The sequence below is a fragment of the Anomalospiza imberbis genome, chromosome 2 (genome assembly GCF_031753505.1).
Source record: "Anomalospiza imberbis isolate Cuckoo-Finch-1a 21T00152 chromosome 2, ASM3175350v1, whole genome shotgun sequence".
NCBI classification, from domain to species: Eukaryota; Metazoa; Chordata; class Aves; order Passeriformes; family Viduidae; genus Anomalospiza; species Anomalospiza imberbis.
This window is the reverse complement of record NC_089682.1, coordinates 58,246,344-58,273,440: the sequence shown is the minus strand read 5'-3', so window position 1 is coordinate 58,273,440 and position 27,097 is coordinate 58,246,344. Positions and strand designations below refer to the sequence as shown.

The following is a 27,097-nucleotide window of genomic DNA, read 5'->3' as shown; positions in this document are numbered from 1 at the left end:
AATCTTTCCTAAGGATTTTCATCTTGGGTAAGAGAGTTGGTATTGTTATTAATGTTTTTCTGAAAACAGGAGAGGATGTTTTATTCCACCTGGCTACTTTTGTACTCTCAGACCATGTTTCATGGAATGACAAGAACTGTAGTTTAGCTATTCTTTAAGGGTTTCTACTGAACATACCCTAAACCATATAAGCTAAAAAACTATTCCATTTGGAACATTTATTTTTAGAATAATTTAAATTGCATTTAAATAATGAAACAAGCAAAATAAATTACTTTTTAATATGCATATTTGCAAATATAGGAATCATGTTCACACATGTATGAGAACAATACTTTAATCAATTTCAATGCTTTAGTGTTGAAGTAATTCAAGTCCAGCTGTAACATATGTTTTAATAAGTAATACAATATACAATTATTTTTACTCAAATAAAATTATGTATAAAAGTAGTATTTTAAAACAGTTGAAGTATTTCCTCTAGTGATAAAACCTGCATATTTTTGGGTCGGTTTATAGGGTGTTGTCTTTTTGCAAGAAACTGCTGCTCTAGAGCATCGTAATCTCATTCTTATTGTAGTAAAAACAAAGCATACTATTGCATACCATAGATTTCATTTTAAAATGTGTCTTATAATACAATTTGCAAGGAAAAAAAAACACATGAAAATGTTACTTGTGAGAGGAGCTGTGTAACTGAGCTTGTTTTGGTTTGTTGTTTTTTTGGTTTTTTTTTTCTCCATGTATTTCTGATAAAGAAAGTGCTTTTAAGAAACTACCAGGCTAACATGTGGACACGGGAAAATGTCCTCCGACAATAAACGAGAATTCTCTCATTAGCAAACTGCTTGAGTGCTACTATAAGGCCTTAGTGCAGCTGGCACAGTTCCTAAGAATAGAATTACTCATTGCCATGGTTACCCATGCTGGAAATATTACCCTTTGCAATCATTGTAAACAAAGATCCTTTCACAACAGTGTAAAAATTAGAGCGCTTCAAGAAATTAAAGGAAATTATAAATTGTACAGCGGTTGAAGTTATGCTTTGTAAGCACTGTAGCTTTTCTAACACATGAGAGGTTCAAAAACCCTCTGCAGAGATCTGGTTCTCTCCCAGCCTGAGCAACATATGAAGATCTCAGCCATCACCTCCGAGAGCAGGGTCAGAGCCTGAGGGCCAGAGTGCCTGTGTAGCGCACAAGCCCTTCTGCATGTTGCAGCTCCTCACTGGAAGTGTGCTGTAAAAGCCACTCAAAAGGCGATGGTCGGGGGAAGGCAACAGGTGGGAACTTATCACATGTGTCACCCATGGAGCTCTCCAGATGAAGGAGAGCCAACTTGTATCGTGGACCCAACTTGCATCAAACCTTCGAGTCATGGAGGAGAGCAATCCCTGGAGCTGGCACAAGCTTGGACAGAAACAGCAGCCACAAACTGGGCTAATCTGCTTCACCACACTTGAATAGCTGGAGCAGAAGATATTCCAGCAAATGACACTTGCACTGTGCAAATGCCCAGCAAGGAAGTGCATTGGTTCACACACAAGCAGGCAGCAGGGGAGTGGAAGAAGCAGAACTAAAACTCAGGCATTCTTTGGTCATGCAAGCGCCTTTTCTACCTGGACACATTTCCTCAAGGTGGGCTTGGTTTCTCCAGATGCCCATGCCTTCCTTCTGTCTGGTCTACTGGCACTCTGGGGCTGTGGCTCCAGCACACACAACCTGGAGGGGCTCTCATCCTGCTGAGAGTTCACAGCAGTGTATGAAGGCATCCTAAATAAAACACTTACAGTCGTGCAAAATTTGGAGAAGGCTGGCAATCCCCATTTAGAGGTGGAAAAAGCAAAGGGGTGTGGTTCTGCAGTGAAGGTCACAGGGGGACATCTGTGAAAGGATATCACAGACTGACTCCAATTCTCTGCCCTGTTCTGCAGCCATTCTCCTTCCTGATCCATGTTAAACAGCCCCACAGCAGTGCCAGGAGGCTGGAGAAGCCCTGCAGAAAAGCCCTAGGGAGGAAAGAGTAAGTTCAGTGATGCAGAATGGGACAAGGAAACAAGCAGCCTACAAACCTCAGCAAAGTGGTCCTTACCTCTGCTGGGCAGCTGGGGCACAGCAGAACATTAGTGATCCTCGCTGCATGGGAGCGTTTCTGCAGCAAGGAGGTCTGACAGGCCACAGGAGCAGCAGGTTGGTAACCTCTTGAGGAAGCTCCTGCACTTCATCCAGCTGGAAAAAAACAGATGTGACAAGATAACACTGGAAAGGAATCCCTAGGGGGGAACAGAAATCGGGGAGCTTGTTAAGAACCCTACTGCCATCTGGAAGGCAGGAAGAGGCAGGCATCTTTGAGAAAGTGGCATCTCAGGGGGGAGCCTGGGTGCTCGAAGCTGGCACTGCATGATGGAGGGATGGGGAGTAGCTGATCTGGAAATTGGATTTGAGGGTGAAAGGATGGGTGGTTTTCATTTTCCCAAGACCTCAGGGTATGTAGCAGAATCTGAAATAATCACCTCGTGCTGATTGTTGTCCTTGGCAGGAACAGTAACTTTGTGGCCCAAAGGGTTTAATTGAAGATACAAGGGGGGAAATGGGAACACATTGGGCTCTTGATTTGCTAATAGGAGTCTTTTGTGCTGTTTATTGGTTCGGAGCCATTTCCTAGGTCTTAACCCTTTACTCCTTAGTTGCCATGAAAACATGTGGTCTTCCTCGACTATGCCTTTTTTTTTTTTTTTTTTTCAGAGGTAAGAACCGTTCTTTTTGAGCGTTCTCTAAGCTCCCATCATTGGTGCTAAATCTGGGGCAGGGAGAGAGAAGAGAAGGGCTATGCCATGGTAACAGATGCCTTTGAATTAGTAACTGGTTTTCTAGTAACTGATATTTTCTGTAATTCAGCCCAATGAACACCAGCTTAACACTGGCCTTCTCTTATGGAAATGAAGGACAAAAGGCTTTTGCTTTGGGTTAGCCATGTAAATCCTGCGATGAAGCCTATTCTACCAGAAGGGTAGTAAAAGGCTGTGCTATAAATAGTGCTGCGTGTTTGCTGGCGCTGAGGCAGAAATGTAAGGTTTCATAGCTCGGACTGAGGACCCCAGTCATTTCAGAGCCAGAGGCTGACATTTGCCTTTCTGCTTGTGCTCTGATGTCTGTTTTGTTTTCCAATACAGTCATTTATTTCAAATTGGTCTGAATACGTTACATCTTGAGAAAGAATTAAGATCTGGCATAGACAAGTTAACTTGTCTCTGTAATCTCGTCCAACTGCTTTTCCATAAAATACGTGGATTTATGGTGTTTTCTATCAGACCCCAGGAAAAAAAAAACACAGGGAAATTTAACAGCATGTAGTGATGATACACATAAATTTGTTAAGCCCCTGAGAAGGCAGCGATAGGCAGCTCAGCAAAGGATGCAAGCAACATTTCTGCAGTTGCTGCATAGGAGCATTTCTTACTGATTTGAATGAAGCTGTTCAGATGCAGCAGCTGCGTAATCAGACACTAAATCTGGTATGATAATGACTGGATGTGGTCTAATCGGGAGGATCAAAAACTTAAATATTCAACGGGGCGAAAAAAGTCAAAAAGTCATCTATAAGAAAAAGAGTAGCAGGGGTGATTTCTTCACTATAAATGCTGGATTTTTGTGTAATTTGTTATCTGTCAGTAAACAAAATCTATTAATGCAGAATGTGAAAGGTAGAAAGTCAGAGAAAGACAGATGTAGATTCAATATATCCCAAATGTAAAGACAGACCAAACCTAACTAAATCCTTGTCTGTCTCTATTTTTCCTTAAGAACTACTCAGAACAATCCTTTTGATTGTTTTCAGTGTTTTTCTGATCCTCTATATTACTTTAGTAGAGCAGATGATTTTTTTCACATCCACTTTAGATTGTGGTTGGTATCTTCACAACCATAGTCAAAAGGAACTCATATTTACTCATATTTTTTTCCCTACTCATATTTACTAAGACATATCTGCCTTTATTTATTCAAATGTATTTCCTTGCAAAATTAGGCTGTAGTTTTGTCTTTACAGGTGAACAAATGAAGCCAGGCTAGGAATGAAACACATTTGCTTTACATGACATACATAATTTCTGTCCTTAAAATACTGTTTGGTCATGGGATTTCTGCTTTCTTTGCATCCCTCATGTTACCCTACATGTTCCCAGCTCCATGCAAGGAGCTCAGCACCATTTGTTCCCACGCTTGCCAACAACTGAATATGCTCTTGAAGCATGTTGAGCCACATCGGTGCCCTGGAGGCAGCCATCTCCCTGTGAAGCAAAAGAGGACACTGCTGCCTGTAAGGCTTCTGGCTGCCTCAGGTCTACTGCCTCAACCTCTCCCATCACCTCCATGATTCTACCCAGGCAACCTCTGTTCATTCAAGACCCCAGAGAATCTATATTCAAGTCTCTTCTCTGTCCAAGGGACTTAGGAGTTTCAAGTGACACCAGCAGAAGGCTGATGAGGCCAGAGGAAGAGCCTATCTGTGACTCCTGGGAGAACAGACCTAGCCATGTGATGCTCTTGAGCCTGCCCAGTGCAAGCACTTAAGTAATAATGAAATTTCATCATAAAACTTCAGACCACAGGTTCTGAGCAGCAACACCATGGAGTGCAGCTGATTTTGTGGATGCTACTTTAAAATGTGGCACCTGCAGACTTCTGTGAGTTGGGAAAGGAAGCAGTGGAAGAAGGACTCAGACCTTCCTGGTCCAGGACAGCACTCCATCACAAGCCCTCCCTCCCCTCCCTGGTGGCACCCTTTGCTCAATGTCACCTTTCCCCTGACATTCACCTGGGAGTGCTGCACAGAGGCACTTTGTGGGGACTTTGCATAAGGAGGAAGCATGAAGATGGGTCATTTGTAAGTCTTTTCAGAAGCTGCAGGGAGTTGTAATTAAGAAACTCATTGCATTTAAGCTGGAAAATAAGATGGAAAATATACACTTAATGATCAAGGACAAGTCTCCTTCATTAGTCAGAACAGGAGATCTCCTGTTCCCAAGGTCTAAGTGAATACCTGATCCAAGTGCTAAGGGTCTTTGCAGAGCATAAATAGTGATGTCATTAGAGATGAAGCAGTTTCTTGGACCTCAGCTGCCCTAGGAGCATCCATGGCTGCAGAAATAACCCTTTGAAGAACTTTGGAGCCTCCTCCCCAACCCCCTCAGGGCACTGTGGAATAGTTTTAATTGGAAGCAGACGTGCAATGTGGTAGGTAGAAGCAGGCATCTGCTCAATGTGAGCTCCTAGTAAACAACTCCTGTACAATGACTTTGAAAGGGAAAAATACCATGATTCAAGAGAAAGATTTTAAAATTAGACTAGTACTTACTCATGGTCAGTTGACTGGTCCATTAGACTTGCCAACACTTCTTACCAATTATTCAGAGTCAAGAATATTACCTTCTCTTTGTTGCTTGATAGATTTTAGATGCAGCATTCATCTTCAGTGTATGGGTCACAGAGAGATTTCCAGGTCATCACTCCCATTGCAAACACTTTTCCAGTAAGATGGCCTTGTTAGAGAGATGTATTGTTGGGAATGACTGATTTTGGTTTGAATCAGGAAGGGTCTTTTAGCTCAATATTAGAAACTTCATTTTGATTAAAAAAATAAATAAATCTGGGCCAAGCCTTGTTTAAGGAGAGCTTTCTTTTTTTTTTCCTATCACAGTGGATCTGCCAGGTTACAGTCATCTGGGTTTGTGGAAGGTGTTAACAGCTGCATCACACAGATCTATAGTTATCAAAGTTCATGAGGTTGCTGTACATTTGCCCTGCACTTCATTGAAACCCCTTTGTCCCCCAATATCCCAGTAGCTATACTTGGACAAAAGCAAGGTAATCACCAGGCAATCTGTGTGACAGCGAATTTAAACCACAACTCTTCTGCTTTCAGATGCATAGGGTAAAAGACAGGAGCATGCAATAGGGGACACAGACTGAGAAGGCCTGAATGTAAAACTGTTTGTGCACTAAATCACTGGGAAAACATTTCTTCAGCCTCGTTCCAGCTACTGGAAATAGGAGTTATGATTTTGTGAGCACAGGATAAATTGTGTCACTGTGTCCTGCTCCTTACTACCATTAAAGAGCTTTTCATGCCTTTTGCTTTGTTTTTAAAAACTGTTGAGCAGATTTTATTCCAGTTCTTACTCTGGCTGGCTCAGTATATTCCATGGAAGAATCTAGAGTGAGGCAGTGCTACTTAGCTTGGAAGTAAATAAACCTAAGGATTAAAACTTAACTGATGCAAATACTTTATGCACATTCAAAATGCAAGAAATTTAGAGAAAGTTGCAAACCAGAGGTTCTAATAAATGTAATTTAATAGTCATGGGAAGGAAGAGATGTTTTAAAGGTGGGAGATGTAGCTTAGTGCAGACTGCATTTTCTAACTGTCACACCAAAACTGCAACTCCAAAATCAATTTGTGCCAAAAAAACAAGCTTCCCCACTTGCTTCTCAACCAGGAGAATCAGAAAACAAAGATTATTTGAAAAACAAAATAAAAACTCAGTCCATTTCATTGTGTAAGTGGTTTAAAGGGAAAAAAATCCAAAACTAAACAAAACCCACATGCTGATGAAACAGAAGACCAGAAGACCAAAACTCTCTTTTCTGAAAGTCCTCCTTTAAGTAACAAATTCAGTTTAGCAATTCTATGATGTTATTAGTAAAATTGCTAAAGGCATTTCTACACAAAAATGAAATTGCACAGATGCCCAAGTATTCTCTTTTATGCTATTTTGGAGACATAACTCCCTAATGTCCTGCTTTGAAAAGCCTAGTATTTTCCAGAGCGCTCGATAGATTGGCTCTAACTTGAACATCAAAAAGTAACCTTCACGTTCATCAATGAAAAGTGACAACTGATTTTATTGACTGTTTTCATTATAACACATGACAGTGGGAATATTTTTAATTGTTAAGATTTTTGAATGGAAGAAAAGTGCAGTTAGTCTGAGTTCCTTACATTCATTAGAAGCAAGACTACTGAAACCATCAACATTTACAATGACACGTAAGCAAACACCAGAATCAGTGCCAATAAATACACAGAGTACCAAAATAAATATTTACAGAATTAAAAATATAACAAACACTGATTAGAATATCCTTGTGAACTGCCAGGGAAGAAAGACACCTATTGCTATCAGTTAGGTTGTAAATACATTAAGAATACCATGACTTGAGGAGACACATACTCATCAAAGTTTGTAGAGGTGGAAAGGAGCAGAGTGTGTCTAACAGTCTGTTATAAAAACAGCCCCCCAGAATGTTGTGAGCTTTCTTTAAGAAAAAGTTGGTGCACACCGGCCCACCAGATTATTACCAAAGCTTTTAGATGAGAAGAGCTGGGAGTTCTGGCTCTACTCACTCATTATCTCAAATAGATCGTACGCTACCTTACAAGAGGTGGCTGACACAAAAATTACAAGGAAATATTGTAATTAACAGCGATCTGTCAGCTATATCACATCTTATAGAAAGAGGCTGAGTGACCTCTAACGGGACACACACGTCTCCTTCAGCATGCAGGAAACACCAAGAGCATTGGTTTGTCTGATGTAGTCCCTGCTGCCCTTTTCTCAGGCACACCATGATGTTTAAGCAGAGTGGGCTGTCATAAAAGACTAAAGCCATGTTGTATTTTCTGGGTTTATTGTATTTTCCATCACCTACAGTCATACCTCATCTCCCATTTCAACAGGATCTCAACACCAGGCTTCAACACCAGAACTTTTCTGAGACAAAGTCTATTAACAAACAGAGCAGGAAAAATTCAGATGGAGCCAAGTTATGGGATCTTCACTCAATAAAAACCAACAGCACTTACAGATCCACTGATATCAGATAGAATACTGGTGGAATAAGTTATTGTGTAGCTGTTAAAATTTCACCCATGGTAGAGGATTTATTTTAATTTCACAAAAAAGCAAGAGCTTTAGTCTTGCTCCCCCTTTAGAAAAGCAGGATAATGTTGCTTAGTGCTTGGTGCTGCTGCACAGTGTGTCTTACACTCCCTCCCTCCCCACTTGTCCTTGGGCTGCAAGGGTGCAGCCAGAGCTCACCACTCTGCCTAGGGCTTGGGTCTTTGCATCCTCCTGGCAGAATGAGGGTGGAAGAGCAGTGAAATGCCATGGGCCAGTGCTGGGCTACAGGGGGTTTGTGGATGTTTCTGTGCTGAAACTGCCTTTAGAAAGTAAGACACTGGGCACTGCTCAAGTGTTGATGAGAGCAGGCACACAGTAGTCCACCTGCAGGAGCACTGGCTTCAGCATACCCAAGCTCACAGTGGCTCCTCACCCAGTGTAACACAGCAACCCGAGCATCAGTGCAAGAAAGAAAGGATACAGGGTTTTTTAGGCATATGTGTAACTCTTTTTCCACAAGGACAAGAGGTCCAGGCCTTGCTTTCAGCCCATCCCCCAGATGCCCTATCAGCCCTCCCACCCCAGCACAGCACCACCGCCCTGCCTTTTCCTGCTGCTGTCCAGGGCTGTCACTTCCACATGGCAACACCTTGCACCCCTCTGCTGGCACCACATGGCGAGGTCACACAGCAAATTCTGCTGGTGACTTGGGGCACCTTGCTCCCCCAGTCCACAGGCTGCAGGTGAGTTGGGACACACCTTCCCCTCTGCTGCCATTAACCAAGAATTACATTTTAAGGTCAGCCTTAATTCAAAGCAGATAGAACCAATTTTCTTTTACAAGGACATTATGTTCAAGGCTTCCAATGCATCTGCATAAAAAGCCCATGGAAACAACCTGATACTGATTTAGCAACTGTCTTGATGCAACATCTTCCAAAATAATAAAAATCTGTTAAAGATCTTACCTTTCAGTCCCCACATACCTTCTCCCTAATGACACATTAAAATGTGGCTGTGCAATAATTAAAGGGAGGCTTCATTAGTTACCATATCAAAAACATGAACAAGCAGGGAGTTTAGGGTTCTGGAAAGAAGCTGGTCCTGTTTTTGCCATCAAGAGTTAAATTAAGGAAGGCAGTGATTGTGTTAGCTGCAATTTAAACATGCTGAGCACTGGAGTTATGTGCAGGAGTACAGCTTGTTAAGATGAAAAACAATGAAAAGACATGTTTTGCATTCAGATCAGTGAAAACACTACCACAGTAATATAAAAGACTGCACAAACACCTGAATAATGTTACTCTTAAAAAAAAAAAAAAAAAAAGGAAGACTTGTTTAAGAAACACTTTTTATTTCTTTAGGATTAAGAGATTAAAGACCTCTGCCAGTTCTTATTGGAGTCAGTGGAAGCTTTGCCACAGCAGAACTGGACCCTGGCAGGAGATTGTCCTGTTGTCAAATGCCAGTTTCCTAACTTTGTGGCTATAGCTGGATTAGCTTTTATTGCCAAGCATTGCTTGGATGTGATGTCAAAGTAGGCAAAGCAATCTTCTTTTAGCCATTGCTACAAGAAGCCTTTCATCCTGGCAGTTTAAATTCCTTGCCCTGTGAGGTGCTTAACCTTTTCCTCTCTGTACTACAACTTTGGCTCTATTTAAGTATGTGCAGAAAGGAAAAAGGAAAGCAGAGATAAAATCTGGGCAAAGTCTCCATAACAAACAGCTCCTGGGCTTTCCTACAAGAGTGACCTGCTTCCTTGCTACATTTACTAAACTGTTCACAACAGGAAAGTGGAGGAATGTATTCCATGCTATGAAAAATATCACTTAACATCCTCACCCATGTGTATGAGATCACAGAGCAGACATCTCCATTTTAAATATCTTTGCCACTTATTCTGAGGGGGTTTAATTTTTTAAAGACCAAGAAGCAGAAGCTAAGACCTCCTGAAGAGGAGGCATAGTGGCAGCAGCTCATCTTTTCTGGTGCTGGAAGGCTAGATCAAAAATCTGTTTCCCAAGCAACTGCAGTATGGCTGAGAAGGAATGAGAGACATACAGGAAAAAAAAAACCCAAAACATCCTAGGCAATAGTACTCACTGTTTTGGGTGGAGAAGCCTTCTAAGGCAAGAAAAGTTTTAACAACCTGCTTTTGCAGGAATCAAGGCCCTCATGATGTGGCTCAAGTGGTTATAGCTATTATTCCTTTGCATATGACAAGTTCTTCCATTTCTCTATACATGAAATGGACCTAGGGAACACCAAATCAGTGCTGAATATTCCTACCCGAGATGCCCACAAGGAAGACAAGGTATGAACTAATGATGAGTAAAAAATTCCTAAATTAAAAATAAAATGAGCTAAATTAAAAATAAATTGTCCCCTGAAAACAAACAGCAAAACAGAGTGATAACTTCTGCTCACAGTAAACAGCACGTGGACTCAGGACAAGGGAATCCTATCATCCTATCCCTCAGTGGAAGGGAGGGATGTTCACCAGGAACCCGTTCCAGGCCACTGGGGACAACTGACAGTGTATTCTTAGCACTGAATCTCAGAAGAGTCATTTGTTGTGCAGTCCTGCTTGAACACGTGGGGTTATGTCACCATAATAAAAACATAAACAAAGGGGAGAAAAAAGAAATGACAAAATAAAAACCAAAATCAAGCCCTGCAGAAGCTGTCATGTGTGAACTCTGTCAAGACTCATTTCTGCATTGTCTTTGAGTTGGTGTCAATTTGTTTTTCTGAGACAGAAGCCCCAGCCTTTCATATCAGTATCTATGAAAATACATTTTCAGGCCACCTTGCCTAGAATCCCCCGTTGTGGCTGTTGGATAACCATCTGTCTTGTAAGTGGCTATTGTCACTGTGATCGGTCCCTTTCATACCATTATCTTCCTGAAAAGCCTTTTCTGAAAGTAGTCCATTACAGCAGGGAAAAAAAAAAAAACCTCAGTGCATGGCCACGAAGCAGAATCAATGGCTCCCTTTGATCTGCAAGCTCAGTCAGTATTACAAATTTAAGAAACAAGGTTTTGCTTTACTAAGCAAACCCTGTTAATTTGGCTCATCTGCACTCTTAGCATCTTACTGAAAATGCCATCTGTATCAGATGTTTTAAGACTTTGGTGCAATACTCGCTTAGATAAATAATTTTGTAAGATTCATTATAAAATAATCAGTGAATTAATTTTCATAGTGTACATCTATGCACATAATTTTTTTAAAATTCAATCCTCTACTACCCTGAATGGTGGTGAGGATATTCACAGTGGATGAAGAAAATGCTGGTTATTGATGGAATAAAACTGAACATAGTTTTTTCTTATTCCAGTAATGGAATTTCCTCTGAAATCTACACGAATGTTTGAGTCCTATTACTGGCAAGAGCAAAATGCATATGCACTACATGGAAAATAAAACCTTTTATGTCAGTTGCAGGCCACATATTTAGTACTGGAAACGTAGCTCCTATCATGACAAAACAAGTCCACAAAAACATAATTTCATGCTACTGAAAGGAAATCTTTTGTGCTGATATAAAGGACAGGAGTATATACCACTGAAATCACTGTAGATAGCTATAAAACACTATGCAATATATAGAAAATCCTCTAAGAACATACAAAATTTACCAGTAGGGACCTGAAAGTGCAAAGAGTACACATAACTAAATAGCAAGTCCTGATCTATAAAATCCTTTATGAACGACATACAGCTGATTATTACAATGCATCATTCAGACCACCAAATAACAAATGAAACAAATAAAGAAAAATATACTTAAAGGAAATCAAAACAATGACACCATTGGGAATGTTATCTTTGGGACTCAGAACACCATTTCTACCTCAACACCTACCAAAGCCAAGGAAAATATATGCTTGAACAGGATAACACAAATAAGAATGCAAGCTACCACAAAATGCCTCAGGACTATTACCTCTTTATGTCTCAGCCTTTAAATCCAGCAAGCCATTAACTGCTTGTTCTTAGGCATCTCACAGTATTTTACAGGGACCTTTCAGGAATTATATATAGGTCTAAAGAAAGCCTTTGAACCTCCTTTCAATGATTGTTTTAGGCATTGTGTGGAGTTAAACAAATATATTTGTATGAAAATTGAAAGCCCTGGTAAATATTAGATTTTCTATTACCTTTCAAAATAAAAAAAAAAACATAGATGTCTTAAAGACAAAAGGGAATTTTAGAAGTACAAAGGTAATTTGAACATTAAATTGTACCTTTACTCTCACACAACCATTACCCTGAATCAACGTCAGCATGTCGCAATGATTCAAAATACTGACGCCCTACTACCAACTACTTTCCCATTTTCCTTTTAAGGATATGATTGTCCTTAAAATATGTACATAGCGAGCAGCCAAACAAACTGCCAAGAGATTTGCAAAATGTACTCAGGGTGGGTATGTGACAGAAAGCTTGAGGGAGTGGCTACGGAGCCTGGGCAGCTGCCCTCCCACTCACGCTCCACGCCAGCCCAGGGCTCCTCACTCCCGGGGTTGGCTCCGAGGAGGAGGCTGCCCCATGTAGAGGATGGAGGAAAAAACGCGGCAGAAAACAAAAGAGAGAGAGAAGAATGAAGGGAAGCCAAAGCATTTTAATGATGATTCGTGTTAGTGGTTACGTGAGAGGGAGTTAGTCTAGTGTCACACTACTGGTTTCTCAATACAGACATGCCACAATGCAAACAAAACACATATGATGAATAATTTGACACACACACAAGTCCTGTAGAGATGGCAGCTGGTGTCTCCTAGTGGGTTTAAAGATACACCACTCCTACTACCTGTACTCAGTGCTTCCAGTTTTTATGGAACTACCACCACATCCTCCCTCCCTCTCAACTTCCAGTACCCTATAGAATCTCTCAGCACAATTTGTCCTTAGAACAAAATGGGGAATTATGATTTTTCTGCAGACTTGTCATGCAAGGAAAGATGCATCCCTCACAGTCAAACAAAAACAAAAGAATGGGAAAAGGAATGTCATGTTTAGAGGTGAGGAGCAGGATAATATTCCGTGTTCTGTACAAACATCCATTAGAGGGTGTTTCAATTTTGACTTTCTAAAATGCACGAGTGGAGTCAGACCAAATGCAAATCCCTTTCTCAGGCAGAGGAAACCGTCACCGGCGTGTTTGGAGGCAGATGTGGAGCACAGCCCCCAGGCTGTGCGTGGGAGCGCTCACACGAGTGTGAGTGTGCACGGGGAGAGCCTCGGCTGGCGCAGGGACCCTGCCAGGAGCTGTGCGCTCGCTGCACATATGTACGACACGTCTGTGTGAGTGGGCACGCAGGGAACCACACACCTACTCGTCAGGAAGAAAACATAAAATAATCCTCTTTGAAGTGTATTAAGGTTCTTAAACCATGAAAACAGGGGCTGGTCAGGGAAACTAACACTTTCACTGGGATGCTGCAACTCGGTATTAAATTCTGCAGCAATTTCAAAACTGGATGTCAATTTCACCTTCGTAACTCTAAGGTCATTTCCCCAGTGAACCACGAATCATGCATATACATATATACAATTCTTACTATGGTATTTCCTGGCTTTTTATGGTTTGCCTACATACAACCTTAATATCCTTCAAATGTATATTCTGTATATTTATTTTCCTTTTTTTCCCCCTTTTGATTTAAGAGACAATAAAACCAACTGCTATGTAAGATCAGACCCATTAGCTTCAATGATGTGAATTTAGGATTCTCTGCATAATATAGAAATGTATATTTTTAAAATGTATATTATTTTTTAGATACACTGGAGCATATATTTTATATTAACTGTGGTCTGATGATTAAATACTTATATCAAAATATTTTGTAAATACATAACATTTACCTTTAGACTTCAGTGATTTTTAGAGCTTTTTCAGTGTATCATAAAAATATGTCCTCAGGCACATTAAAACCCTATTATATTTCTTTGAAATGTTGCCAATGCCCATGTACAGTAGCCACTACTCAGAAATGTCATGGCCATTAATACATTTCTCCTAAGATCCAAGCTCATCAGACCATTTTATGTACCACATATTTTTTTCTCTCTTAACATAAAATTATTCTGACATTATTGAGAATGAAAATAAAAAGCAACAAGAACCCAAACTTTTTTTTAAATAGTCAAAAACTAATTTTATATATTTTAAAAAATAATACTTAAAAAACAAGTTTCTTTGCTGGGTTCCTTCTTGGTAAGGTTTAAGCCCAGAGCAACTTTTGTCTAAACCCCTGAAAATAGAGGTTTGCAGTGGCAGTGCTGTCAGAACATCAGCTCTGAGCCATGGAATGTGCCACTGGAATAAAATCAGCACTTCAGACTTACTTATCTGGGGATGCATGAGCCCATACAAACCAGAATTTTTCTCTAATTTAAGGTACTTACACAAAGTTCTATCCTTTTAGAACTGTAAAATTATCTACCTATAAAAACTAACTCTTGCTTAAACTCTAGATAATAAGGACAGGTGATTTTTTTAATTAAAAATCTGCTAAAACATGTATATATTTACACATGGCGAGCAAGTTATTGTATAAATGTGGACAATGTGTATATATTGGCATTTAATAAAATGTTTCCCTGAACCTGATTGTATGCATTATTGGACAAGTATTGATGTAAACATCTGAACCTATGTCAGGTGTCTCTGTTACCCATTTACATTAGACCAGATTAAAACCAACCAGACAGACAGACAAACAAAAATATGTTTTCCTGTTAGACGAGTCCACCTAACTCCTCAGTTTTATCTCCTGCACACAAGTCAATCAAGTATGCTGCTGAGCAGTGTTCTCGTTCCTACAGCAGGTAAAATACCTGTTCGGTGGGTTGTTTTCTGCTTGGCATTTTTTCCAACATCTTGTGGAGCAAACATCATTTCCAGAGCCAGCCAGGCACCCAGCCTCCACTCCTCCCCAAGAAATGATTAAAAGATAAGAGTATAGGAGAACCTCTCATGTCGCTCCTTTTGTAGCTGTGTTCCCTTGAAGAATTCATGACACTGAGGAAGGATGGTCATAATCCAAGTCCTGCTTCCAGAAAGGCATGTAAAAATGAACCTCCCCAGTGTTTAGTGTTGCAGAAAAAAGATACAAATGTAAAAAAAAGTGCTCAAAAAGAAGTTGACTTTTTGTATTCATCCATACAGTCTAGTAAGAAGAGACTCAGAAGTGCAGGCCCACAGAGTACGGTGAAGGAAGCCTTTTAGGTGACTTTCTTCAGGTGATGCAAAACTAATTTATTATCTGTGGTCTCCTATGCAGACTTTCCCACATGGACTTCGTTCTCTGCCTTTGCCTCCACCTCTTACCCAACTACTTTTTGGCACTGTCCTGGTACGTGGCAGTTTTCACCGTTGTCCCTGCTACACCCCTGTTACTGACCCGGCGTACCAGGACTTTGGAGACAGGGATTTTTGTTCTGTGCATCTCGCTTTTGGCCAGGTGATGGTGTGCGACGTGATGGCTGTTACCGGCATCTGCTCCATGGCTAGCAGGATGCGAGGAAAGGTGTTTAATGCTGATGGGTATCTTGGAGTCCTTGGCTGTGCTGGAGGGTGTTTTCAGTGAGCTCACGGTCGTTATTGGAGACATGGGCTTGGAGCGTGGCACACTGGGGACTTCCCCGTTTGTGGGCCCTGCTGGTGGGTTCTCATCCGGCTCAGCATAAAGGTCATAGAGAGCATCCCCACTGTAGCTATCCCTAGGAAGGGTTTCCTTCTGGATGCTTGTGGAACTATCTTCCTCGGGACCGGGGGTGGTGGAATCCCAGTAGCCCTCATCGCTGTTTGGGACACCCTCGTGCTGCTCCTTTTCCCTGCTCTTCTGCTCCTCTTTGTGGTTCAGGTGAATGGCAATCTGGTGGAGGCCACCACGTTTCACCACCACCCTGTTCTGGGCCCCCTCGGTACCTCGGGTTTCCTTCAACCCCTCGGGCTTCTTTGTCCCTCCTCCGCTTCCTCCTCCTGGCGTCTGAGTCTCGTCTGTCTGTGACAGCATATCCCAGAACTCCTGCAGGCAGGTGTCATCCACCTGGTCGGGGCTGGCCATCTCCTCCCCTCCTCCCTGGTAGGCCACCATGGTGGGGTGCTTCTTGGTGGCCCCCAGCTTGCTGGGCCCGGGGGTGCTCTTCTCGCAGACGCCACTCCCGCCGCCCACATCCTCCTCATGGTCCGCAATAATATCTCCACAGCCTGTAAGAGAGTCAAAGCTTTTCAGTGAAGTCACGTCAGCAAACATCAAACAAATACGATCAATCGATTGCTCTGAGGGTGGATCAACAGAGGAAGGGTCAGGGGCGGCTGCCGTCTCTTGACCGCTATCACAGTGAGGTTCAACAGGGGGGATAGTCGTTATTGGAATGTCACCTGTTATCGCCGCATCCTTCGCAGTCCCAACCTCTCCGGCGGCCGGCTCCGGTCGCTCGCGGCTGAGCTCCTCGGGTGGCCGCACGGCGGCGGGCGGCTCCTCCCGGGGCGGGGGACTGCCGGCCCGCGGCTCCGCGCCGCCTGCCCCTGGCTCCTCGGCCGCGGCGGGCGCCTCGCCGCTGCGCTTCTCCCGCGGCGGCTCCGGCCCGGCGTCTCCCGCGCCGCTCGGGCTCTCAGACAAAGGTTTCGGCGTCTCCTCCTTGATGCACTCCAGGCTGGCGGTCAGGGACCCCGGCATGATAAGGCCGGACGGGATGTCCGAGGTTTCCCCCCTTTCCTCCTTGCCGTTTTTGTCCTTTTTGTGCCACCGCATGCTGCTGAAGATCCCCTTCAGCCCCTTCTTTTGTCTGCCGCCGGCCCGCGGCTCCGCGCCCTCCGCCTGCCTGCCGTTCTTCCTCAGCAGCGAGAAGAAGCTGTGCGACTTGGCCACCGCGCTGCCGGCGGGGCCGCCGAGGCTGCCGGCCGGCCGCTCCTGCGCCTCGCGGCTCGGCGCCTCGCCGCCGCCCGGTTCCTCCTTCTTGCTGCTCTCCAGCACGGCGTCGGCCAAGCCGTCGTGCGTCCGGCTCCGCACCATCCCCGGCTTGCCGGCGCCCTTACCCTCCCCTCCTCTGCTCCGCACCCCGAAGATGCTCGGCATGGTTCCCCCGGACTTCCTCCTCCTGAAAAGCTTGAAAGCGGTTTTGTTAATCCTCCCCGACGGCTGCTCGGCGGCCGGCGGGGGCTCGACACAGTCGCAGTGCGAGTCCATTTCTGCCTCTGCCGCTGCTGCCGCGGCGGCCGCGGCTTCCCCTCCGCCGCGGAGCGCGGTGCGATCCCTCAGTGACAGCCCCGCCGCCGCCGCCCGCCCGTCTCCATGGCAACCCGGCGGAGGGAGGGAAGGAGGGGGATAAGCCGCTTTCCCCCGCCGCGGGCCCGCGCCAGGCGGCCGCCGCCGCCCGTTCCGAGCCGTTCCGAGCCGCCCCGCGCCGCCGCAGCGCCGCCCGCCCCGCGGCCCTTACATAACGCGGCCCCTGCCCACCGCCCGCCGCCCCACGCCGCCTCTCCCACGCACAGCCGGGCTCCCGGGTGCCCCGGGGGAGTGCCGCGCCCGGGCGGGCAGAGCTCGGCTGTTATTCATGACAGTTTTGCATCGCCGCTCTGTCCCGGCGGCACGGTCGCATCGCGCTCTGGACCGCGGGCATTGCGTGACTGAAGCCGTGGGCTGGGGGATGCAGCGAAGCGCTCGCAGCGCCGACAGAAAGCGGGGGCCGAGGTCACTGGGGGGCTGGTGGCGGTCTGCAGGTGCTAGTGCACCACACGGCAGGGACAGACGGCCGGGAAAATGGGACACACAGACCGAACCCGGTTCGTAAATACTCCCGGGGGCAGAGGAGAAGGATGCTAACTTCTCCCCCCTCCCCTTCCTTTCCCATCTCCCACCTCACCAGGACGACTCCCACCGTCCCCGTGTCCCTCTTTCTCCGCAGTGCCCGGGGCCACATGTGCCCACTGACGACCAGAGGGGAGCAGTGGTACAAGCTGGGGCAGAGCCCAGCATTCTCCCCAGTCGCCTTCCCTGCCACGGAGGGGGAGCATGGTGGCAGCTCCCACACAAACCTTCTCCCGGCCTCTGCAGCCACTGCACAGTCACGGCACCCAAATCATGTCCATGTCGAATTGCCGCCAGGGATGATGGCCAGCCATCCAGTCACATCAGGGTGGTTGGTGTCACTCTGACCACAAAACTCTTAACTGGCTGCAAATCTATCCCAGGTGAGAATAGAACAGAATAGAGCCGAGCAGTTGGGAGGAATGTACAAAGGTCATCCAGCCCAACTGCCTGACCTAAAGGCTTACAGCACCGATTGTCCAAATGCCTCTTAAACCCTGACAGACTTGGGGAATCAACCGCCTCTTTAGAAAGCTTGTTTGAGTGTTCACCACCCTTTCAGTAAAGAAATGCGTCCTAATGTCCAGTCTGAACCTCCCCTGGTGCAACTTTAAATCATTCCCATGCATCCTGTCACTAGATACCATGCAAAAGAGCTCAATACCTCCTTCTCCACTTCCCCTTCTCAGGATGCTGTGGAGAACAGAGATGTCACCTCTCAGTGCCATTTTCTCTAATCTAGACAACCCTGGCCAAAATAACCAGCCCTGGGCTCCAGACTCGCTGAACTCTCAGCTGGGTTATTTCAGCTCGGGGCAGTGCTCTGCACCAGAGCTGCAAAGGAGACCTGCTTTCACCCAGAGCTGTAGTAGTGCCTGTGCCCTGGCAGCCCAGCTGCGCCATACAGCACTAGTCTGGGCTCCTCAAAACAGAAACACTTGTCTGGGTTTAAGCTCTAAATGCAAGTGAGTACCACTAAAGAGAAGTCGTGTGTGGGCCCACTGGCATGGAGCTCCCTTTGAAGTCAGTAAAAGGCTTTGCCATTGACTGCACTGGCTGGAAGAATTAGTTGTAGGTTTGGCGTTTTTTTAACATCGTCAGACATTCATTGCACTCTCCCATGAGAGTAGGTTGAATTATCTGTTGTGAATAATTTATCCAGTGAATTTAATCCTGTTCATGTATAAAAGTGCCATTTGCATTCAGAATTAGAAGTGTTCAATAAGAGCAATATGAGAGAGCACATCATTCAACTTACAGCTCTCTTCTGACTTCTGCCAGAGACAGAGGAAAGGACAGATAAGGAAGAAGCCAAAATACTGGTTGGAGGAGGAGGAGTGAGTTAGATTTTACAGAGTACAGCTTGTAAATGTGTGCAGCACCCAGAAGCCACAGAGACAGGAGACAGACCAGAACCTTGACCCAGAGGTGCAAGTTCCTCAACTTGACTGTGCCTCCATCGGTGGTACCACGTCATGAGTTTCCCCATTACTTGGTCATACTTCTGCTCTTTACACAAATGAAGGAAACTTGATAAAAGAGAATGCCAAATGCTTTTGAGAAAATTCAAATACAAAGAGCCAGGCATACTTTTGAAATTTGAAAGAACAAGCCCTGATCATGTATCTTGGGGGAAAAAATGGGTAAAAATGCTAACAAGTAAGGCTTGGCCACCTGACTGAAATTCTCTGGTTTTCCACTTTCATCCTGGTGCTTTGCTACATTTCACCAATCCTTTGTATTTCACCAGTTCTTCTTACAATCATTGGGTCCAATGAAAGGAGACTCATAGATACAAAAGGCAGAGGAGAGGTGACTTAATGCTTCACAGCTGTATGGAACAGACAACTAATTGTGCCTTGTTTATTTTTGTGTCAATATGTGTGGCTATGACAGAAAGAGTGGACTTTCAGCTTGTTTTTCAGCCAGCTTAAAATCCAACTTTTAGTGGAGGAAAGTGACTTGAAGTCAACCTGAAATTACTATTTGGGAAATGTTTTGACAAACTGTTTTTTTTTTCTATACATTTGGTTTCAATACTTTTTGCACTTTAAAAAACATTATTTAAATAATCTTGAAGTACCTCTGGACATGGATAGTCATTCCAAAAAGGAAATGGTAAAGCACTGTATTTTGAAAGTGACAAATGAAATATTCCCATTTCTTCTTTAATCCTTTTGTTTTGACCTGTAGACATCTACGGATTCATCGTGAACTTATGACATACTTTTCAGTCCCCTGAATTATGGCAATGATTTCTTTATGGCTTCCCTTAATCTCTGTAGGTCTGAAATGGAAGCTTGCTTCTGACAGTGAAATATGTCATAACTCTGCATGCTTAGCAAGGGGGAAGAACGACTGACAGACACCTTGCAAAGTGAAAACAAATGAGGAGCTCTAATTTAAAAGCACAGAGAGACTCGGAGCCAGCAGGGAGCTCCTGATGACATGCAGACAAGGGGCAGCTGAGCCGGGAGAGCTGTTCCTATTGCATTCCCTCCGACCTGGCTTAGCCTGAGGGGCATCTGATGTGGTGGAAGAGCTCCCATGCTGAGCTGCATGGCACGGCCACACCAGCAGGTTTTATTCTAGCTGAAGGGGATATTAAAAAGGGTCTGTTCTCCAAGGTGGATTTTTTTTTAATGTTTAGATTGAGTATGAATGACGAAAACCAGACAAGAAACACTATATTAAAAATTATTCAAAAAAGGGTAATATAAAAAATGTAGCAATTATAGGTATACATTTTTTTAATAACAATTAAGGGCTTTGTCATGAAGGCTTGTTTCCTGGACATACTCTACAGCTCTTTTGAGCTCCCTATTAAAGGTCACTATCACAGACTGCTGGTCCAGCTCTCATCCCTGGCTCCAACATTGACCTGTGCTGTGATCCTCAGGAAGCCGGGGCTTTGTTCGTTTCCGACCACGATGCCTTCTCCAGTGACCCACGGGCGCCACCGTCCTGTCCCAGCCCCGATCCCTGCGGAGCGGCGGAGCCGCAGGGGCACCCCCGAGCTGCAGCCGTCGGGTGGAACAGCAGGATCGGCGGTAATCAGCTGCAGAGCCTCGCCCTGCCTTCTCCCCAGTCATTACACCAGGCAGGGGCCCTCAGTTGCCCCAAACACTGCAGTCTATGGCACAGAATGAATACTGAATAACATCCTAGGTTTCATCATGTATGAGTTAGTGGTGGCACAGAATGAATACTGAATAACATCCTAGGTTTCATCATGTATGAATTAGCGGTGGCACAGAATGAATACTGAAAAACATCCTAGGTTTCATCATGTATGAATTAGTGGTGGGACTGACAGGTAGCAAACCATCTGGTGCCTCATTTTGACAGAAGCCCCAGTTTTTGGTATTTCAAGGCTGTCTGACGTGCTGAATGGGAGCACTGGGCAATGGGTGACAGGACAGAGGTGTTTGAACATCTCTGCAGGAGTTTTTCACTTCATGCTTCATTCCTGGGAAGCTTCAGAGACTCCAGAGTCAGGAGCAGCCCTCCCAACACAAGCAGGATATGCGAATTTTTTTTGCTGAAGTTCTTTTTGTTGTTGTTGTTGTTGTTAGCATTCTCTATGGTTGTATTTCACCCACCACATATACTATAGGCTCATAGAATTGTTCAGGTCAGAAAAGACCTTTAAAACCATTGAGTAGCACTGTTAATTGTACATACACATATATAATTCTTGGGGCTCAAAGATGCTACATCAGTTTAAAACTTGTAGGTCTTCTTAATGATAAGCAGTGAATCTAAATCACTGTGAATGTGAATTGCAAGACTTCGGCTGGCACAGTGCCTGTATCTAGGCCCCAGCTGGTAATGGGAGAAAGTCAGCAGGCTTTTAGAAAGCAATAGATAATTACCTTGCCAGGATCTAGAATTAAAGGATGAGTGCAGGGAGGCCCAGAGTAATAACGTGTCCATAGGGAAAACAGGCCCACTGCCTGAAAAGTTACTTTGAACACAGCATTTTGTTTTTACATGATTAGGTGTGCTACTGCACAGTTAAACTCTTCAGTGCATTACAGTACCAGGAAATGGGAGAGATGCTCTTTGCTGGATTACTAAATCAATGGGCTCATTAAGAGAGACATAGTAGTGTCAGATCTCTACTGATACCTTAAAATCTGCTTCGGGGGCCACTGGGACTACAAAAAGAGAACAGTTAAAACCAGCAAAAAAATTCAGAAGAAGAAATGGGGAATTGAAGAATCCCTCTTATTTTCCATGTGAGCATTCTTGCTATAACATGTATCAGTGGCAAGTGGCTGCTCATACAGGTCAAGGGGCAAAGTGTCTGGATTTCTAACATTTGCCACTTGTTTGCATTTGTCTCCCAATGGATCAATATCTTCTAATATATATTTCCTTCCTCCCTCTCCAGCCCATTCAGCAGCAGCTAACACCACTCCAGGACCATTTGCTTTGTTACTCCTACCTCCATTTTCTGAGGCCAGACCATTTTCCATATCCTCTCCTCAAACCAAACTTTCCTCAGCTGCAGAGACATAAAGACCAGAGGTGTGCAGTTCAGCATGACCAGAGCCTGGCTGACTCTTGCTCACAGGCAGCTCAAATCTGGGGATGTGTCGAGGAAAAAGTTCCTAAGGGAATCTAAAAAATACAATATATGGAAGGAAGACTAAAGAGTGGCATGTAGAAGATGAGGAATAAAGTGAGGAAACTCTATCAGACTGTCATCTCCACACAGGCTCACCAGAAAATGCCTGAATAACACATGGAAAACTGGCACCAGCAAAACCTGGTACCAGTGCAATATACAGATGGCAAAGTTCATCATGACTAGGAGATGTGCATGTCCCTATACATGTACAGGATATCCCCAGTCTCCAGGGAGATAATAAACTGTCATTACTGTGTTTTATTGGCTGAAGAGCTGCAGTACTGGGAAGTGTTCAGTGAGCAGAACAAGACCTGTTTCTGAAAATAGAGACCTGGATTCTATTTTCAGAAAATTACATCTAAACTCCACAAATTTAAAGAATTTGAAAGTGTCCGATGCAAAGCCGTGTAATTTAAGTAAACCAGAACATCCTCTAAATCTCCAAGAAACCACACCAAACAAGAGCCAGGGTAAAGAATCTTGAACAGGTAACAACCATGCCCTCTCACAGCATAAATGCGGAGGAAATAAGAAAACAGCCATTAACTTTTCACATGTTTAAACACTGTCCCAGTCTAGCCAAAATAGGAAGAAGTCTCATTTCATGAACCTGGCAGACTGTGTGTCAGACCTGAGACTTCCTAGTGAGGACTTCATGAGAAGGAATACTTGTCCTCACTGGGAATATCCTTGCAGCAAAGGCCAAAAACTTCTCTGCATGTGAAAGGAGTCCTGTGGCCACTGTGGGGTTTTTTTTTTTTATTACTGTCCTTCAGCCCCAACATCCCTTCTGGGTGCAACTTCAGAGAGAAAAAAAAGGTCACCAAGAAATGGATGTTCAGGTTGAACAAAACAATCATGGGGTTTCTGAAATCAAGTAAACCATCTGAACTGAGAAAGGATGAGGATACAGTAGCTCATCCAAGATTTTTGTAGAATTTTTGTTGTCAAAACAGCATTTCTGTATAAATGGTTTATATTTTGCTGTTTTAAAGAGCAAAATAGGAAAATAATAGTAACCCGCCCAAAATGAAGCAAAACTTGATTAGATCTCAAAGAAATTTATTTTTAATGTTTTCCAGTTCAGTCAACAGATTGAAAAAAATCAATTCTCTGCACACTATCTCCGTGTTATCCAACTGTTCTTCCCACTGCAAAACAAAAGGATTACAGCAAAATAAGGAAACAACCGAGAAACTGAAGGAGGGGAAATATCCATCATTTGTCTTAAAGCTAAATACAAATTAAAAATGAAGGCAGTGCATGTAGTCCCCCAAAGGACAGATTTACTTCTAATTAATAATATGTTAGTGCCCTAGCCCTCTGCATTAAAAACCCAAAACCTTTTAATCCTGCTGGAACAGTATAGCTAGAACCTCTAAGAATTAACCCAGTCCAATCCCAGATTTACTTGCACTGTAATTACTGGAAATGTTTTGAGTTTATTTTATTCCATATACTGAACTGAACTGAAATGAAGAAGGTTAAAAAAAATCATATGGTTTCTTAGATGGACATGGTGCCATTTTTCCTTGGATGTTTGCAGAATCTGAGACATAATAAAAACTTAAATTTTATTTTTAATTCTGCTAGTTAAGTTTTCTGCTTCAAAAATAAATGAAAATAAAATCTTGGCTGTGCAGACTCAGCAGACCTGACAGACAATAGTACCACAGGAGGGATGGGTTTTCCCCACTATCTTTAATTAAAAGCCTTAACAGGAGTGTAAGCAGATTAGGGAGACCATGGGGAATACTGGGTCAGAATATGTTTTTCAAGCAGTTGAAATGCAGCTGAGCATGATTTTTGAAGAACGGTTCTGCTAAGACACTTGTATTGAGAGGTAAGCATTTAAAAAACTTTAATCACATCGAGGATGCCTGAGGTTTTTCCTTACCTTTGTACTATCTCTAACCTTTCCATTGACTTCAGCAGAAATACTTCTGATTAGTGTCAGCAGGTGTAAAAGTCAGAATTGGGACCTTAATTAAAGATTCAGCCTCACTAAATAGGATACCCAGATAGATGTTATCTTTTTTTTTTTTTAAGTAAGAATTACTAACCCAATTAGTTAACAAGGCTTTTGTGAGATTCAGCTGACACAGATAAATATTTTAAAAGTCCTTCCATTACAATTATTGATGGATTCACAACTAGTTTGATTTCAGGAATGCTCTGTCTCACTTTCCTCCTCTCCCCTCATTTCACTTTGTATAAAGCAACCAGGCCCTGGGCAGAACATGGGTTGGAGCAGCTGGGTGCCAGCACCATGGTAAAATGTGGAAGTCTTTGGGCTCAGATGGAAGGACTCAGAGGCCAAATGTGAAAGATGAAAAAGGCACCTGAACACATGTGAAACACACAGGCTGCAAGGGAAATACTCAAAAGCTTTGGGACCAAATCTGTGTCTTGGGATATGGTGGGAAAGGAGAGAAAGAATTGTGATTTTTATTATGACAGATTTTCAAAGCTAATGACAAAATTCCCTGTCAGGACTTTTTTAGGAGCCCCAAAACTGCAAATACTCCTGTATACAGATACACACGATGTGTTTTGCATTTGATACAGGGTATGCTTCAGAAGCTTCCAAAAGGGTTGGCTATAAGATGCCACACAAAACCAGGTTGTGCCTTGCAAACCTGTAGGAATCAATGGCTTCCATCTATCTCAAACCAAAAGGTAGGTTTTGTATCCCCATGCTTTAACCAGCTGCAGAGTAAACAGCTGCATCTCAGTTAGGTAGCTTAAGTCCCCTTTCTTTAATGTGGCAAAAGACAGGTATTCTCAGGGTGCAGTTTATTTGACATGTTTTACAGGCCAGCTTATGGGTGGATGGGGTAACAAAAAAAAACCTCTGAGCTTGAGTTAAATGTTCAGAGAAAAAACACCTAAGTTTGCTTAAACCAGCCCATTTCTAAGTGTTTTGATATTTGTGGTGTTTTAGTTATTTCCCCGCTTTCCCAAAAATATCAACCAACATTTTTCAGTTTTCAGATTTTCTGTTTGGGAAAAACATTGTTACACAGAAATAAAACATTTTCCATCATCTCTAAAGTAAGCATGTGCATTGCTCAATGTATATGCACATGGCAGTGCCTTCTCCTTGCACTGGAGGAGCTACTAAGATGGTCGTGGGTTTGCAGGACTGGGACTCTGGTGAAGGTTACCCCACGAGGAAGGCTTGGTGCAGACTGGATTTTGGTTGTGTTGGTCCCTCAGAGCTGTGAGGGTTTCTAAAGAAATCTGACCCCGCTTGTTCCTTCTAGAAACTCAGCCTTGCTGCACGTCGGTGAGCCGTTAGCAGGAGGTGGTGGCGGGGCTGCTGGTGGCTCGTGGAGCAGCACATGGATAACTTCGCACCCAGCGCTTCCACTGATCCCGTTTCGGTGTTGGCCCTTGACACGCTGCTCTCCCCAAGGAGCATCGTGTGGGACACGCGACACAAATAACACCAGAGGTTTTTTTCCATGGGGCTATTTTTGACAAGTGCTGCTGCTTTGACAGCAGATTGCTCGATCAATTCTAACTGAATGTCAGCTAAAGGACGGCTTTTCAGTTGTCTCTTTTTGCTTTTTTTTTTTTTTTCACCGCTAAGAAAAACGAAGCAGTGGGTGTTGATTTATGACAGTTTTACTGAAATATCTAAGGAGCACAGTGCAGTTTAAGAATAGACTCGTACCGAGAGGAATAATCACTGGGGCTTCCACTCCTACTCTTTTTTTTTGCTCGGACAAAACAGGTTTCCAGAGAAGCACTGTTTGAACAAGGACCACGTAAGAAACACATGATTAGGCTCTCTGAGTTGGCTGGTAGGGTACCTGGTAGTCAAAGCAAGTCTTCACCAGCCTCTTTCAACGTGAACGTCTCTCCTCAGTGGTGTTTCCACACACAATAGCTGGATTCAGCATTTACCAAGGATGATAACTGCAAAACTCCCACCAAACTCCACAGTCCTGGATCAGGGCCAGGGGCAAGCAAACTGGAAGCCAGTAGCACCAATTTGCCCACTATCTCTGGCTGACTGGGAAAAGCCCATTTCTCTTGATTCCTAGCCAGGGCATAGCATTTCCTGCTTCCAGCAAAACCCAATGGGAAAATTATGCACCAATCCAAAAGGTGTTGTATCTATCAAATGGGACAGTCAAGATCATCCACTCATTTTTGTGGAGTTTTTCCATGGAGATTCACAAAAATAGGCTGACAGGTGGTCGCAGAGCCTTGCCTGAACTCATGGATTACCAGGACAGAAGGAAGTATCCTGTGGCTATTAGATCTGCAGACTTGGAAAAAACAAACTGGAGAAAATGACCTGATTTTTTTCAAAAACACATGACTATGGCCTGTCTCTCTTTTGACTTCCTTACTTCGTAACATAGATGCACACGCATAGATATGTACATATCTAAATACACAGAAGTCCCAGAGCATTTTTTTCAGAGAGATTCCTCTCCTTTTCACGCTGATCTTAAACACGCCTAACAGTTTTCTCACTCTCAAAGTAACTCTTGGTATTAGTTTCTTTATCTGTACTTGTATCTATGAAATAGTAAAGGCAACAATCTGCATCCTTCAATAACATTTATCTCAGATCAATTGATAGTCCCTTGTCAGGCTGATTGCTGTCAAAACCAGGACAAGCAAAGGCATTTTTCATTCCCACCATTGCAGCTGTTGTCTTTTTCTGTTAGCCCAATTAAGCAAAGCAAAAAGTAACAGCACCGTATCAGAGCCAGT

At 43.7% G+C, this 27,097-nt stretch overlaps 1 protein-coding gene and 4 long non-coding RNA genes across 6 annotated transcripts; 3 read left to right on the top strand and 2 right to left on the bottom strand.

Annotated features, from left to right (window-relative positions):
- Positions 1-1,813: 1,813 nt before the first annotated feature.
- On the bottom strand, positions 1,814-6,207 carry LOC137468982 (uncharacterized). The gene is made up of 3 exons (XR_010996292.1): positions 5,356-6,207; positions 2,092-2,228; positions 1,814-2,008 (listed from the first exon to the last, which is right to left on the bottom strand). It is a non-coding gene; the product is annotated as an uncharacterized lncRNA (long non-coding RNA).
- A 7,352-nt stretch (positions 6,208-13,559) lies between these two features.
- AMER2 (APC membrane recruitment protein 2) lies at positions 13,560-17,236 on the bottom strand. Its single transcript, XM_068181263.1, has 2 exons — positions 16,299-17,236; positions 13,560-16,124 (listed from the first exon to the last, which is right to left on the bottom strand). The coding sequence occupies exons 1-2, from the start codon at positions 17,104-17,106 to the stop codon at positions 15,247-15,249; spliced, it is 1,686 nt and encodes a 561-aa protein (XP_068037364.1). The 5' UTR covers positions 17,107-17,236; the 3' UTR covers positions 13,560-15,246.
- Positions 17,237-17,562: 326 nt separating this feature from the next.
- Positions 17,563-19,745, top strand: LOC137468980 (uncharacterized). Of its 2 annotated transcripts, XR_010996290.1 has the most exons (3): positions 17,563-17,702; positions 17,825-18,110; positions 18,988-19,745. It is a non-coding gene; the product is annotated as an uncharacterized lncRNA (long non-coding RNA). The 2 variants fall into 2 exon arrangements; XR_010996289.1 differs by having other exon boundaries at positions 17,569-18,110.
- A 1,055-nt stretch (positions 19,746-20,800) lies between these two features.
- LOC137468981 (uncharacterized) lies at positions 20,801-22,512 on the top strand. Its single transcript, XR_010996291.1, has 2 exons — positions 20,801-20,895; positions 21,008-22,512. It is a non-coding gene; the product is annotated as an uncharacterized lncRNA (long non-coding RNA).
- A 62-nt stretch (positions 22,513-22,574) lies between these two features.
- Positions 22,575-24,675, top strand: LOC137468979 (uncharacterized). The gene is made up of 2 exons (XR_010996288.1): positions 22,575-22,851; positions 22,938-24,675. It is a non-coding gene; the product is annotated as an uncharacterized lncRNA (long non-coding RNA).
- The last annotated feature ends 2,422 nt before the right edge of the window (positions 24,676-27,097 follow it).

What these genes read in the sequence shown, in the direction of transcription:
- AMER2 (XM_068181263.1), bottom strand. Translation starts at nt 17,106, where the DNA reads ATGGACTCGCACTGCGACTGTGTCGAGCCCCCGCCGGCCGCCGAGCAG. An exon ending in GAAGGATGCGGCGATAACAG is followed by an intron (nt 16,125 to 16,298) that starts GTGACATTCCAA and finishes ACTCTCTTACAG; the next exon opens with GCTGTGGAGATATTATTGCG.